General features: G+C 38.9%; 1 protein-coding gene across 2 annotated transcripts in view; it reads right to left on the bottom strand.

Moving 5' to 3' along the window:
• Positions 1-473: 473 nt before the first annotated feature.
• The window catches only part of slc8a4b (solute carrier family 8 member 4b), a 58,781-nt gene continuing 42,420 nt past the window's right edge, over positions 474-16,834 (bottom strand). For both annotated transcript variants that reach the window (XM_053233040.1, XM_026937054.3), the window contains exons 6-10: positions 8,408-8,514; positions 6,858-6,982; positions 6,044-6,143; positions 5,473-5,745; positions 474-3,846 (exon numbers count right to left, since the gene is read on the bottom strand). In XM_053233040.1, coding sequence (XP_053089015.1) covers positions 3,467-3,846; positions 5,473-5,745; positions 6,044-6,143; positions 6,858-6,982; positions 8,408-8,514 — 985 coding nt within the window. In that variant the 3' untranslated portion in view covers positions 474-3,466. The remainder of the gene's footprint in view (positions 3,847-5,472; positions 5,746-6,043; positions 6,144-6,857; positions 6,983-8,407; positions 8,515-16,834) is intronic.

Below are 16,834 nucleotides of genomic sequence, written 5' to 3'. Positions count from 1 at the left end.
GTTCAGATCACTCAGTCCCTCATTCATAATTTAAGCACGGAGCTCTCCTTCCAGAGGGACTATGTTTTCTGTTTTCCCTCTCTTTTTTTCCTCCTCTCATTTTCTTGTTTCTTTTCCAGCGAATGGATGGATGACAAAGTGACAGGAGGATACTCTGCGTAGAGACAAACACACACTCTCTTTTTCTCTCCTCATAAAGTTCTGGAGTCTCTGACAAAATGTTTTTCAAAGAAGCAACAGCTTAAAGGACTGCTCCAGTATTTTGTGAGCTAATGTGCATCTACCACATCTGTAGCATATGTGTGATTTTCTGTTCTTTTCCATTCTCTTCACAGTGCAGGGAAATGTGTTGAAATTCTTACCTGTGGCAATGACACATCCACTACAGTTGTGGGATATAGACACTAAGCTGTTGAAACCCTGGAGTGTTTGAACAGAAGTGCATCCACAAATTACAGTTCACATCATCAGCATCAGGATGGGTTTCAAGTTTAATTCTGATTTAAAAGAAAGTATGATGTCTTTGTAAACAACTTTCATAACTCACTTATGTTTAAAAATATCTTGAGATGACATTTTCTAAAAGCACACTTGAGGATGAGCAAGGTTAAAGATGATGAAACATGCAAATGCTGCAAGCAGACAAGGTCTCTAAATGACCTACACACATCCTGACACATACACACCAGCTCCCGCACGAACCTGCATCTCAGAGTAAGAGCTCAGTATCTCAAATTAAACAGGCAAACAAGAAGGCAGAAAACAAACGGATAAAATCTTAATGAGATCTACGCAGATGGAAAGCACTTGGTGACTCTTGGAAGGGAACATGTTGTGAATAAAAGCAAAGAGAAATGAATTAAATACTCAAAGGCTTAAAAGCAGAGGGAGAGAGCAAGTAATGTTAAAAGATACAGGACTGGGTGATGAAATGAACATGAACGCATACACAGGAATGGTCAATTCATGGATAATACACACACACACACACACACACATTGCATGACATAATAGCTCCCTGGGGGCATTTGCCATTTGCTATTTTTGCTTTTTTTTTTTTTGGACATGCTCCACGTCATTAAATCTAAATACATAATACACCCCACAGACCCACCCACTCATACATAAATAAATCTAATTAATTACTGCTAAAAACAAATATTGGTAGAATCAAAGTACATAAACAAACACACAAAGGAAGTTACAAATGTACTTCTCTCGTGTTAATGAGGATTGTCCAAGTGGTCTAACCTATTTTACTGTCTATTATTCAATCTGTACCACTTACTGTGCAAACCTTATGGCAGCATAATCACTTCTGAATGAATGGAAATCTGTGTGTGTGTGTGTGTGTGTGTTTGTGTGTATCCATGCACAAAGGCAGAGACAGTGAGAGAGGAGTGCTGAGAACCACGTGTCTGGGTGTCAAAGGTATGTCAAAATGATGTCTGCACTGTGAGAGGTTAATGCCTCTTACAGATACCTGTGTGTGTGTGTATGTGTGTGTGTGTGTCCTCTTCTTCATGCCTGTCAAGATACAAATTCTGTGACACTCAGAAACTAAGTGAAATTGAAGAAGCCAGGAAGAGAGAAGCCAACAACACACACACACTTACACACAAACACACACACAAACATGTACACTTTATAATTGTGTGTGTAAAACATGACTAATCACTCGGTTCTCTAAATATTAAATCACAAGCAACTCAGGATTAAACCTCTCTCTCTCTCTCTCTCTGTCTCTCTCTCTCTCACACACACACACACACACACACATACACTCTGGCTATCTGGGTATGGAATGCAATTATAACACTTATTTCCTCATCGGGATGCTTTGGGTTGGCACTCCAATTTATTAAGAGCAACCAGACAGCCAGAAAGAAAAGTAGCTACCTTATAAGGCGCTTAACACACACACACACAAGCACACACATGAGACAATGACTCCGCGATGGTTGCCTAGCAACAGGAATAGCTAAAAATACCCCACGCACGCATTCTATCACTCAAAACAATGGATCAGGCATCAGTAGCTACTTAGAATAGCTAAAGATCTGCACACGTACTAAATCTGTCACACTCATTTCTTTTTTTCTTCTCTGTCTCCGTTTCCTCTCTGTGGTGGATGACTATTCTGAGAACAGAAATACAGAGGACTGAGATAGGAGGAGGAGAAGAAGAAGGAGGAGGAGGAGGAGGAGGAGGAGGAGGAAGTAGTCATAACTTTCCCTGTTTCTTTCTCCCTCTCCTATTCAATCACTATACAAATAGTCACAGATACTTTATCTTCACAGCACAGAGTAAAGCCAGCTGTAACAAATACTGACTGTGACCACAGAAAAACAGTGACGACTGATAATGTACAGTACCATTGGACTTGGACATCAACAACGAAGTAATCAATATAAAATAATAATAATAATAATAATAATAATAATAATAATAATAATAGTTGTATTTTGGAACACATAAAGTCAGTGAGTTCCTGTAGACAGACAAGCAGGGACAGAGCGTGTGTACATGCACTGAACACACATGGCAAAGGTCATTTCCTCTTTCTGTTCAGTATTTCCATAGTAACACTTCTCCCCTTGGCGTGTTGAGGGTGGTGGCCATGTTGAAATGCCACCTCCTACTGTCCATATAGATCATCACAGCATAGCTCAGCTCTTTCTTCTTCACGGCATGCTTGAGCTTCAGGTACGATTAACCATTCAGAAAAAAAGAATGCGTCCTTGGACTAAATTAGCTTATCGTGTCAGTGGGAACTCTTCGCTGGAAATCCTCTTTAGTGTATGACTGGGTATCAGCGGGGTCCACAAATCCAGCTCATGCAGGTTTAAATAGTATGCGATCTTCAGCACCATCCAAATCATTTTCAAACCTGTCTCATTTTCTTTTATGTTGCTTTTGTGAGTCCAGACTGAGGATTTTTTTCAGTGTCCATCTTCCTTCAAAGAATTTGCTTATTGTCTGTCCATGTTCTCTGCTATTTTCTTACGAGCTTCTTCCATTTTGAAGCATGCTTCATGTATGAGCAAGGCCATCATTTTATCCAGTTAGTCGCTGACAGTCTGTCTTGGTCCAAATGTCTTTTTAAAATACCATAACTGCAATTATACAATAACAATACTGACACTTGACGCAATTCAAAAAGAGTAGAAAAACATAAACACATGACCTTATATCTGAAACAGGAGCATGGAATTGGCTCAAACAGGAAAAATGGGAAGAAAAAGGCTTATTGGTTACTAGAACAGACAATTTCAGAGTTCTTAGAGTAAGGCAAAGGGACAAAAGAATCCACAGTAAGGTATTTCTTTAGAGAACCGAGAGGATTAATGGGGAAAAATTGTGGAACATGACACTCACAGTTCATTTAAATACTAAAACGTTAATGAAGCCGCTTATCTAGTGTGAGAAGTGAACTTAAAGTCTCTTCACATGCTTTATTTCTGTCTCAGAATCCAGGAATGTGGCAGTATGCTTCCAGTGAGGCCAGTAAAATGTAGATAAGCCAAAGACCAAAGAAAAGCAACGATGTCACCAGTTTGCAAGTCCGTGGGCCACCCAGTTCTCCTCCGGCCACAGAGGGGCGTCGGCGATACAGCAGCACGCTCACACACACCACACATAGCGCAGTGAAGAGTGTGACAGAGAATGCCAGAGAGCCTGGGTCCACGTAGAAGGCTTTGCCCTTGCTGCGCCAGTACACAGCTGCGATGGTCCATGCCACACCGATGCCCAGGAACACGTTCACCGCATTGCTGCCAGTCACGTTCCCAATGGAAGCATCAGCATACTGGTCCTGAATAGCAGCTACCTTACTGGCAAAGGTGTCTGTGGAGGAGAGGAAAAGAAGGAAGGAATATGGTTTAATCAGACCATTAATAAATCAATGTATCCTGCTAATGGGCTACAACATATAACAATTGGAAATATACTAAAATTATAAAAGGCTAAGTGAGAAAAAAGAACTCAAAATAGAGAGAAAGCAGAGGACTAAAGAGAATGAAAAGATGAATAAAAGTTAGATAAACAGGAGCAACAGGTAGAGAAAGGTTGGTTACAGAAATGAAGATTCCGCACATGCTAAAGATAAAGCTGGTAAACAAGCCAAGCTGGCTGAAGTAATTAAACCATGCATCACTTCTTCTGCATTTAAATTCTAACCCCCTGTGAGTACAGTGTGTGTTTTAAAGGGACAAATGAATTTAATATAATTCTGACCACATAATTCAATAACTGCATAATTCCATATGTGCTATTTCAGTTGAGTGTGGGGTTTTGCATGTTTTCCTCATGCTCCAAGTGTGTGTATGTGTGATACCCTGAGATAGACTAGCATCCCATTCAGGGTATATTATTTATATGCCTTGTTTTCTTGTGATAGTCTCTCTCATTACAACCCTGTCCAGGATAAAGTGCTTACTATAGATGAATAAATATAATGTAATATAAAATTTTAAAAAACATAGACAAAAACCTGACTGTGACTGAGCATGGTGTATTACAGTGGCGATGTTTAAAAATGAATTGAATTATAGTCCAGTCCTCTATATGAGAAAGGTGAATTGATTATATGTGTGGCAGTCTGAGAAAACATGTTGGATGTCGCTATAGCTGAATTCTACCAAAAAATAATGAAAAATCAGATTTTGGCAAGAATTGGGTTTATAAGGTACTTTGACCACTTTAACCATAAATACATTTCATCAAAACAATCTGGAAAGGTTTTATTTTTTATCTTTTTAATCTTGTCTTGGCTATCTTCCTGCAAAAATCATGCTGTGATGCTGTGTTAGGAGCCAGTTTAATAAACACGGTGGTGAAAACAGGCAGGTTGTAAAAAATGTCTGCAATGCTCCTGTACCACAGTCAGAAAGAAATCTATAAATGCAAATTTCTCACTTTTAGAGGTAACCAGATTCTAAAATGCTAGAACTTTACTTGTGATAGAGATACATGCAAAAGAGAAACATATTTCAGTTCAAGAAAGCCTGTATTCTTCAGAACTGTATATAGTAGAAACTTTTGCCATGTGAAAGTTTTTCCAGGCCACACCACACACCCCACAACAAATAGTATTTGTCACTATTTACTGTCTCTCTATAATGCAAATATTATGCAAACCTCCTGTAGAAAGGCAGTGGCATTTCAGCCCTGATGGCTGCTGCAGATTTGTCTTACACGGGAAAGCATTTTAAAATGACCTAGTTTCACCTGAGCATTTACTGATTTAATTCATTCTCAATTAAGCCTGGGTTTAGATCTTTTAATGTAAATTGTGATTAGAGAAAAAATAGCACTCAGTGTATGTAAAACTGTGTAGCATTTTTCTCATACAGATCAATATAAAGATGAATAACTGTTATATTAGATACATATAATACATAATCCATAAAGTACATCGGCATTAATTACACATTTGTTTCTTCATTGTGATTCATTCATTGATTTATAGACCTGGTACTGAGGTGCCCAGTGCTACAAACACCACGGCAGTAACGGAGTCCTTCAGACCAATGGTGCAGCCGAAGTGGGAGGCCAGATCACCCGTCACTGCTGTTAAGATGCCAATCAAAGAGATTGATACGATGAAACACGCCCAGCCGTTCCAGTACTCAGTGGGTGGCACGAAGGCGAACAGAACTTTCCAGAAGACTGTGAGGAAGTGCATGATGTAGTCAAAGCAGGAAGGGAGGCGCTCTTCGCCACTCTCTTCCTCATCATCATCACCTAAAGGGCCGAAGGGCAAAGTTTAGACTATGAAAAGCAGATAGACCATGAATATTTCATGTAGCATAACAGCTTAGAAAGGGCAGTGCAGAATAAATATGGATCAGCCCCTCAAGTCATCAATCAAACCACTTGGGACTGACGTGAGGTCAGACTGGATTAACCCCCCCGTGTTTAGTCATTAGATTCTTTTAATTATCCATTTCAACAGTACAAAGAGGCCAAGTATATTTTCATAATCTCAAGATAAGCGCTCAGATCTAGTCTCTGGCTGTAACTGACAAGTGTTCCAGCCTACCTGCGCTCACGGTAACTGCGCTGACAAACTGCTCCCTCCAGCTACTGCTTCCAACTACCAGAGCCAGATTGGTCTTTTTAATGAGCTTATCCACTGTGCTCTACACACACACACACACACACACACACACACACACACAAGTGAAATTTACATATTAAATGTTAACAATTCAAATCAATAACATGACAATCTAATGATGTAAAAATACAATGGGCCTTTAGACTAATATGTAGGAAGTAAATGTGATATTTACAGATGGCAGAAAAAAGTGGACCTGGAAGCTATAATGCTTTTGTTTTGTTTGGACTCATAATTATCATATCGGGTAAACATAATAAGTCTGAAAAAAAACAATGAATTTTTTAAATGTGGTGCTAGAATATTTTGTGCAGTATTGCATGCAGAGATATTTTGTCCTCTCATATTTTAGTTTATTATTTTCCTATTTCAGTTGGTTGCATTCTTCTTGAACTTCGGAAGACTACTTCTGATTTATTATATATTTTTCATAAAAATGTACTGTAACAACTGCTGCACATGTGAATTTGCCTAATGGTGTATTGTAACATTGGTGACAGGTAGGCTAGTAGTTCTTTCTTGCTAAAGCTATACTACTAATTATTCTCTGCACAAGGATGACTGTACGGCTTGTTGGGGGTAATACGTGACAAAACATTGATGGATATAAATGTGAAAATGATACAAAATCAATAATTCTGCCGAAAGCATAAAGTGGAGAAATACAATGCTGTGTGAAAGAATACTACACAATACTGACATATGCTGGAATTTCCTTAGTAGTTGTTATTGTTACCTTAAACTCATAGGACTCCTCAATCACCACTTCCAGCCTGGTGTGGTCTCCTAGACTGGGACATCCCATCTTAGCTACCTCTTCTTCCTCTGCTCCTACTGCGGGCTTGTTCTCATTGGAGTCCCCTAGAGAGAGAGAGAGAGTGACAGAGAGACAGAGAAAGACAGAGACTAACAGTGACTGATAAGAAAGAAATTGGCTAACAGAGAGGTAACAGAGAGGTACATGTCTCCTTTTAGCTCCTGAAAAGCAGGAGTTAAATAAATCTCAGGGGAATCATGGTGTTAATTGAATAGAAGAATAAGGTGTGGGAATGAAGAGGCCATGCCAGGACAGGCTATGTAATTAACACTAAGGCAAGGTGGTAGCCTGCAGTCACTACATTTGCTCTAGCTGATCTGGTGGCAGCCAATTACTTCCCTGAGGTAACAAATTTCCCTGCAGCTAGGTATTTGCACCTAATGCTGCACCATAAACATCTGCTCTGAAGTTGACTTTATGTAAAAAGTGAACTAAGCTAAATCAGAAATGTCATTTCTCTCTCTCTCTTTATAAATCTTGCCTGTGCAGATTGTGTTAAACTGAATGTAAGAGCTAATGACTGTGGTTTCCTGTGAATGTACTGTACACAATCACACTGCACACACAGTATGGACAGGATGGTGACATCGATCCTTGTGACACTTCCTGCAGTAGATGTTAGCTAATGAGTGTTGTCTCATTAGTAAGGGTCTCTACAGTGCATGTGTTAATGCTCTAGTGTGCGTCTGAGGTCTGATGGTCACTAATGGTCATGATTATATAAAAAGATTTTTACAATCATGTAGCCTCATGGCTTCTACCAAAGAGAGAACATGAGTATGAGCTATTTGGCCTAAGAATTGTGTACTGAGTAGGGTTGGGTGGCTTGAAATATTGATACATCATTGCATAGATAGTTTTCTTAAAGTTTTGTGAGTATTGTCAGTACTTTGATATTATTGACCAACTCCACTGTCAATACTGGGAAGTGATTTTTTTTGTTTGTTTATACCACAGAGCTGTTGAATTCTTAATTCTGATTGGTCAGAAGGACAAATTCTCTATAACACCACAGTTCTAAAAGTAGTTCGGCTGCAAGACAAGTCACAGATTAATATTAATACATTATCATTTCTAAGTAACAGCTTACCAAAGAATGTATCTGGATGCTGCACATTATTAAAATGTGTGTAATTTCTGTATATTTCGCTTTTTGGAAGGAGTCTCAATGTAAGATATTAACTATAAATGGATAAAAAGTATGACAAGTCATTATTTAATGAATTTAAAAAATGCGATCTGCAAATTGCTGTGGTGTAAGAGGAATAAAACACTCAGAGATAGTAATCAACTTTGGGGTGGTAACGGACATCCGCATCCCACTGGATCGCATCACACCACCCCATTACTGATTATTTATTTTCATATAACACCATGCCCCTTTATGCTTTGTTCCTTACATATTGTACAGCCCTAGTACTAAGGTACACACACAGGCACACACACACACACACACACACATATTTTACCATGTTTCTGTCCAATCTCCAGGAGAACAGGCTCGCCCAATTCAATAGTGAAGGTTTTGTTTTTCTCATATTCCTCATCATCAATGATCTTCACTTCAATAATCTTCCTGTAAACAGATAGAACAGAGATCATATTTTGGGTGTGTCTGTCTCAGTTATACAATAAACCTGAGTTGATGGTAGTAATACAATCCATCAATCGTAGAATGTATTCATGCATAACTTACCCCACCATTTTGTTCACAATAGTGCATCAAAGATTTACACACACACACATGAAGAAAAACACTCAGCAACACATCTACATCAGGAAGCAGTCAACAGATTGAGAGCTACTTTAGGAGAGTGAAGAAGAGATAATGACTGAGTGTAAGAGAGAAACAGGCTCAAGGGGAAAAGTGTGCAGCTCAGCGTTCAAGATCCAGTAGTGATGAGATGAAGAGGAAACAGATTAAATGAGTAAAAAAGGGAGAGAGAAACAAAATAATTGAGGACCAGTGTGAGTGACTGGACTGACTGTGTGTATAAACACACACACACACACACACACAATATCAAGGACAAAGGTGTGAAAGTCAGGATAACACTAGACAATATAAACTAGAACATATCATGCTTTGTCTATTGTCACACACAGAGTAAGAGAGAGAGAGAGAGAGAGAGAGAGAGAGAAAGAGAAAGAGAGAGAACAAGGACAAAGTAATGAAAGTCAGCTGTAGAAACTAAACTAGAACTTATCGTGCTTTGTCTCATACATACTCACTCATGTACACACTACTAGAAACTTAAAAAAAATGCCAATAAAGCAGCTGTATTTCTGCAAAGCCAAATTTCCCCACAGTGAAATCTTTGCTTATTCGATTTCAACGCTGCCATCACTGTGATACTTCATCATTAATCCATATTCAATTAAAATCAGGTTAGAAAATTAAATTAGAGAAGCTTTCTCAACAAAGAGGGAATGAGCAAACAAGGGAGAAAAAGAGTTCTTCCGAGGAGGATGAAAAAAATCATTTCTTTTTCTGTTATTTTTCTGATATTTTCTGTTCTGTGGCTACTGAGCTTTCATGGTTATTTAATTACTTTTTTAAATTACTACCTTTTATTTACTATGTTTTAACATTGGAAAAGAGGGAAGATTAAAAAATTGGTGCCAAAAATATAATATCACAGGATACATGACTTCAACGCAGACTCTTCTTGATAACTGACATAAGTATACCTTAACATTTACAAGGCTTATTACAACAGCTGCTTTTGTTCATTTTAATGTTAAGTTGAAATAATACCTGAGACACTTTTCAGGCTGTCTGAACATCATGATAACTGACTTTGTAGCTCAGAGACACATAATAGCCTGCAGAGATCTTTACGAGAACCCTATGACTGCCATGAGAGATTTGGTTTTGGTGTTTAACATTAAGCACTATTATGTAACTCTGACAGCAGGTCAGCTAAAAAATGTTCTAACACAACCTTACAAACAAAACTCAATGGGCTACTTGGACAAACACTTTCGCATTATAAACACGATGGCTCCTCTACTTCCGGTTCGTCCACTATAATGACAATGGTCAGCGACGTTCATCATACATGTTAGAATGCTTGCAGAGTTCCTTTTAGCAAGCTGGAGAAAGGCTTCAGATTGAATGCTTTGTCATACATAAACTATGAAGGTAAGAAAATACCTATTAATAGAAACAAACACGCAAGCTAACATTAGCCCACACAGTTCACTGCAAAGAAGATTGTGCTGTTGCTCTTGCTGTCTCTCTGTACTGCCAAATGTAAACACTGCTACAAGAGACGTGAGAACTGCGCTATTTCAAAACAGAAATACCTCGTAGCCCTGAGTGCAAATAGCCCATTGATTTGAGGGTTATTTTAATATGGCATTAACATTAGGCAGTCAATGTTATACAGGAATTGACAAAAAATTGATGTATTTGTATATAAATTGCCAATGGTATCAGTACCATATCATCATAGCTCCCCCTCACACAAACAAGGGGAGAAGAGGACAATGAAGTACACTGTTCTGAATAGTGACCAGAACTGTACCAATGTTTCTGCATCTGACTTTGTGTCACGTCAGTGCTGGAAACAGTGTTACTACCCACAACACGGCACAGCCATGACTTCTGCCTTTTTCTTGACTCTGATTCTACTCCACATTTTGGATTTGTTTGCTTGTTATAAACAATCTTAACCTGTAACTGTCACGGTCTCTGCTGCTTGACACCTTAAATATATAATAAAATGACAAAAAAAGATAGATAAAATAATTTGCTACACAAGCATACTAGCTAGCTAGCAAAGTAAACAAAGTTACATAAACAGTCATGTTGGACAGATGGAGTAGTTTATTACATAAAGTCCTGTTTGAAAGTAGCAAATAAAATGTTTTAAAATATGGATTTTATTAATTACTTTATTAATTTGAGTATTTTATTAATTTTTTTTTTTTTTTATTTGAAGTATTTTAATAATTTATTATTCAGGCTTACACATAGTTTTGTCAGCCATTTTCTTTTTTCAGAACTAGAAATGAAATTTCATCTTATTGCAGTTATTTCTGAGTAACTTCTGAGCCTGTTGACTCGTTGACTCATTCCCTCACCTTTCCAAGTGGTCATCTGACAAACTTCACTTGAATTAACAGAGTAATAGATACAGAGAGAGCAAGTCGATGAGGTTATGTTAAAAGGAGTATGGAAACAAAGTCATAAACCAAAAATGTTGCTCCTTTATAGGATCTTTTTTTTTCCAGGAGCAATAATACAACACTCCTGACAAATGTTATTCATTTTATTGCTTTTGTTCTATTACTTAATTTTCTTCCACTTTTGTGGCATGGTGTCTCTCATTTTCAGATAACATACTGTATATGTGTTGTTTTTCTTCCAGTCCTTTTAGAGACAGTCAAGACGACTGACATGCCATTATTTCATATTATTGATGTGCTATAATTGAAAATGTGTTTTCCTCCTATTGCTCACATGGTCTCTTTCCTTCCACTATTATTCCCCTTGTTTTCTCTCTTTCATCATTTCTCACTCCCCTCTCTCCATCCCCCACTCACTCACTCCTCTTCGCTTGTCTCTTATTCGATTTTCCTGCTCTCCTTCTTGAAAACAATCCAGCTACACAATTAAGATCTTGTCTGTTCTGTCTTTATCCTTCTTCCACTCTGTCTGACACACATACTTATATGCACGCACACACACACACACACACACACACACACACACACACACAAGGCTGCAGAGATTTCATCATAGGGTGTGGTGGCTATAAAGAGCATATGGCCTGTGATTTATTACTATGCACGGCCACCTGAACTCTAACAGCTCCTGCTGGTCAGAGTGCCGTTCGTGCAGCTCTTAAAGCACCAGTGACAAACGTTTCTCATTTCTCTGAGTGTTTTGCATCCAAAGAAAGCCATTTTCAAAAGTCATCCACTTAGAGTGGCATTAAATCAAACCAAAGGCCCTTAAAGTAGCAGGGGTAACAAGCTCTCGCTTAAGGGTGCCAATGTAGAATCGATGCCACTGCTGCAGACAGAGGGAGAGTGAAAGCCTTCTGACAGTGAACACAAACAGGGAGTACAAACACACCCACTACACACACACTCAAAAGCTAACTTTAAACATATTCTCTTATCTCTGAACTGGCTTGACTGATAATGCCAAAGAAAAGCTAATAGAGGCTGGCATATTTAGAGACACATTTCTCTCTTTCTCTCTTACACACATAAACTCAACACTAAAGCCTCCATAAAGTTTGTAAGTAGGTTTATTTTACAACAGTAGATTTAAAGTCTTATCATTGTGAAGCTCACAGACAAACAGACGCACACAGTTTAGTATAATCATTTCTAGAAGTACACAGTCTAAACAGCATTAATCATCTAATCATGCAAATGTATATATAATCATGCAAATGTAAATCTTCTTACTCTCCATGCTCCACTAATAACTGCAAATCTAGGAAGAGACATCATCTAAGAGTGTGTGTGTGTGTGTGTGTGTGTGTGTGTGTGTGCGTGTGTGCGTGTGTGGGTGTGCGTGTAGACAGATCGCAGATTATCTGACAGTTCAGATGAAACTGTGTATTTGTTTTGCCTCTTTATGTGCACGTATGTGGACAGAGAGATATAAGGGGGGAAACGGTAAAATTAGACTGCATCCGGGCAAAGCGTCTGAGAAATCCATCATTTATGAGCTGCTCATGTTCTCCAAAATTCACCACCTGCTCCCGCCTGTACACACACATATAAAACAAAGACACACTATCTCTCTCTGAGGTTTTCGGCTGCCTCAGTATGACACGTCTCTGATGTACCACACGCTGCCAAAACGCAGAGGAGTGTTGTCCCTCAGAGAGCCACTGTGCCACCATGTTTTATCATTCCTGTTTTTTGTAGTGTAAACTCAATTCGATGCATTATTCATTAATTTCCTCCTGCTTTTCCTGTGAGGGTTGTGGTGGTAATGTCCTGAGAAGGTCAGCCCAGACATCTCTATCCCTGGCTAAAGATTCAAGCTTCTACTGGCAGATCCTCACCTATGCAGAGTAAGTCCTGCAACCCTGCCAAGGCACCTCATTCCTCACAATCTTTTTCTTTTGGTCACTACCCACAGCTTGTGGCCATAGGTGAGAACAGGCTCATGGATTGATCACAGCTTCTGCTTCACCATCACAGACCGGTACAGTGACTGTTACCCTGCCGCCGCTGACCTGATCTGTTTGTCAATCTCATGCTCTCTTTTTCCATCACTTGTGAATAAGATCCCAAGATACTTAAACTCTTCCACCAGGGGCACAGTCTCTCCCTCACATCAAGGGAGCATGCCACTCTTTTCTGGAGGAGAACCTTGGCCTTGGTGCTGATTTTCATCCCCAGCGCAAAATACTTAGCAGTGAAAGGGTCGAGTGCACAAAGGAGATCCAGTCCAGACGGTGCCAAAAGAACACGGATGTTACATCTAGCCCTGCCCCCAATACTGGATGCAGCTCCAATGTCTTAATATCCTGTCCATGAAAACAACAAACAGGAGTGGAGATCAAACATACCCTTGATAGAGTCTGAATCTCACCTTAAATGAATTTGACTTAATGCCAAGAATGTGGACACAACTCTCACTTCGCTCACAGAGAGACTGGATTGTACAGAGTAGCATCCCAAGTCCCTCATACTCAATGCTTTACTACATTATAATATGTAGTGAGAAAGAGAAAGAGATAGACAGAGAGAGAGAGAGAGAAACCAAGCAAAACCAAAGAAAGATGAATTGAAACATCTAAAAAAATGATATAGTAATGTATGAACGCACACAGACCTGTGGAGTTCAAGATGCTTAGTGAATGCCTAAAGCAGTACAGCAGGATTCATTTTATATGCAATGCAGTTGTCTCAAATTTCTCTCCCTCATTCCAGGGATTCTCTCCCCTCTATTTTACATATTAATTTGGAACATGCTTATATGCAATGCAACACTGAAGCATAAGTGGCATAAGTAGTTGCTTAGGACCCTATAAAACAACAATGTGCCCATGGATTTGGTCAATCTGTTGACCAAACAGGATACAACTTGAAAAGTAGCCAAGTTATAGATTTGCTATTGAAAATAACATGATAAAGCTGAGATCATGGTAGAGCTGAGAAACAAACAGGAAATGAGAAACATTCCTGAAACACCAGTGATGAATAAAACTAGCTGGAGAAAGTTGCAGGAAGTTTGGCTGATAAACTCTGTGCTGCTCATTTCTGTTAACCAGCTGCCTATGCTAGAGAGAGAGAGAGAGAGAGAGAGAGAGAAAGAGAGATACAATTTGTTACACATTACTTTAAAGTGATGTTCATAAGGCAACATGACACCTATGTTCCAAAGCTATACTTGAACTGTCAAAAACCTACATAAACATTTATGAGGGCTTATTCCATTAGGAGTCATCTGTCAAAGGCATGTTTCTTATTTTGATATCATGTTGAAATAACAGTTGATTAATTAAGTAAAGTTCATTGTAATGACTTCTAACATAAATGTCATAACACAACCTTATGTTAATATAATATCTGTCACTTAACATACTCACTTAATGTATTATGAGATCTTGACATCAAAATTGACAAAAGCAGTTATGTCATTTGTAAAAAATGAGAATTGACAAATCAGTAACTCTTTACATTACCACATTAGTTAACATGAACAAACCCTGAACATTAGCATTAATACAACATAAGTAACATTAAAAAAGGAAGTTTCCTCTGTATTAATTGATGCTTTCTTTTTCCAAAATAAATAAATCAACACCTGCATAAACCAATACTCATACTATCACTGAAAATAGGTCCACGATGACCAATATGAACCAATGCCTTAAGGAACATATTTGTGGTTGTTAACTGGCAAAATTCAGAACTGAGTCTAAATAGCAAGGTTTTATCCCCCTCATTTTTCTCCTCAGTTTTGTCAACTGCCTATACCCAGTCACAAGCCAGCTCTTCCCTATCATACAACTACCAACCAGGGAGAGTGAAGGCTAACACCTGCCTCCTCCGAGACACATGATGCCAGCCAACCGCATCTTTTCAAACTGCTGCTCAGGCTCTGTCACAGCAAAGTGAAACACACTTGGAGGGAAGTGCTATCTGCCCTCTTCTGCATACATGAGCTCACAGACACCAGCAATTGGTTAGCGTCGAAGTGACTGACAGTGGAGAGAGAGTAGGACATCCTTCCCTCCCAGAGAGCATGGTCAATTTTGCTCCCCTGGCTCCAGGCCATGGATGGCTGTATCACCGATGGGGGGGGTAGCAATTCTGAATCCCGATGATGCCACAGTCATCTGTGGCCGTGAGCCAAAGTATCAAAATTGGGTGAATACTTTTTTCTGTTGTGCTTCTCGGGAGTCCCTGAATAGCAAGTTTTAATATTTAGTATTAACCTGGAGATCAGAGTTATGAACTTCATTTTTTATGTGGACTTATTTTTAGTCATGGATAGAATAAACATTCAACACCATGAGGATTTTGTATAGCATCCCCAAATGTTCAAACCACCCAGATACAAGTGAACAGTTCAGCCATGCAGCTGAACAGTTAAAGGTTAGAGGGTTTGCTTTAACAGTGGCTCATTGGCTGTCCTGGGATAATCTTATGATCACACCTCAAGACCTGTAACTACACACACTCACACACACGCACTCCCATATACTAAGAGGAACACACATTCACACTGTGTAAGTGTCACCACACGAACGATTTCTAGCTGAAATGGTCTGAAATAGTGTTATGTCATTGAGCTGAGTTAAATATTTAGAAAAGGTTCTCTTAAAAATCACCTATTTCTAATTTCTGTATGTTCTTCTTAAACCACTTAATGGTTCTCATGCTGTATTCATGGATTCTTTTGTTTATAATACAATTCTAACAAACATGGATAATGTGGCTGTATTTCATTCAAATATACAAATTATGCATCAAGTCCTGAGGAAAGGTATCATCCCTAATCATACCAATAACTACAACCTTTCAAACCTTTCATATAAGTTGAGTCAAATCTTCAAGCGTGAGACAAGGTTGTCAGAAACATATCTCTAAAGAGAGGGTCATTTATATTTTAGAAAATCCAAAGATATGATTAGTATGGTCATTTTTTTTCTTTACGAGAAAAGTTCAACCCATTGGCTAAAATGTCAAATTTCATATTTTTTCTTTTTCATTAAACATTTATACTGGTTTATCCATCTTCCTTTCATTCTATGAGAAACTAGTTTGCTCTTCCTCTCATGCCATCTATAATATACCCAATTCTTTCTTGTGTCTTCATGTATGTTTAAACAACCACATCACTCTCTTTTTCCCTCTCTCTCTTGCCCTTTCACTTTTTTCTCTCTCATTACCTATTCCCCCCTTCTTGCCTATAAATGTTTTATGAGCTGCAAAATATTTTGCAGGGCTGCCAGTCCGACCCAAAGCTCTCACACTACATGTATTTCATAGAGATGTCTCATCAGGAGCTGAAGGTGAACATGTGACTGACTGAGGTCACACTCATGGCAGCGTCTTGCAAAGTGCCAAGCTGTCAGCTGCGTCCACCGACCATCTTCCTCACCATGCCAACAGTTGGCCTGGGCATCGGCTTGTATCACTGTATCTTTATTTCGCATCAATTTTAATCACAACACACCTCCTGTCCTTCTGCTCACTTACACCTCTTTCTCTGTCACACATAAACACATGTACACACACATACACACAAACACATCCACCTCTAGGACTCTGTCAACTTTATTGATTTAGCACACAATAGCAAGAACTAATCGATGAACACAATCCACCACCTTGTCACTACATGAAAGCTGCATATGTTCATGCACCCCCTCTGTAGCAGTTCCTCTGAAAATTGCCTCTGCCTAAAA

The sequence above is a fragment of the Pangasianodon hypophthalmus genome, chromosome 4, assembly GCF_027358585.1.
Source record: "Pangasianodon hypophthalmus isolate fPanHyp1 chromosome 4, fPanHyp1.pri, whole genome shotgun sequence".
Classification (NCBI taxonomy): domain Eukaryota; kingdom Metazoa; phylum Chordata; class Actinopteri; order Siluriformes; family Pangasiidae; genus Pangasianodon; species Pangasianodon hypophthalmus.
The sequence above is the reverse complement of the archived record's forward strand: the minus strand, read 5'-3'. Positions and strand labels throughout refer to the sequence as shown.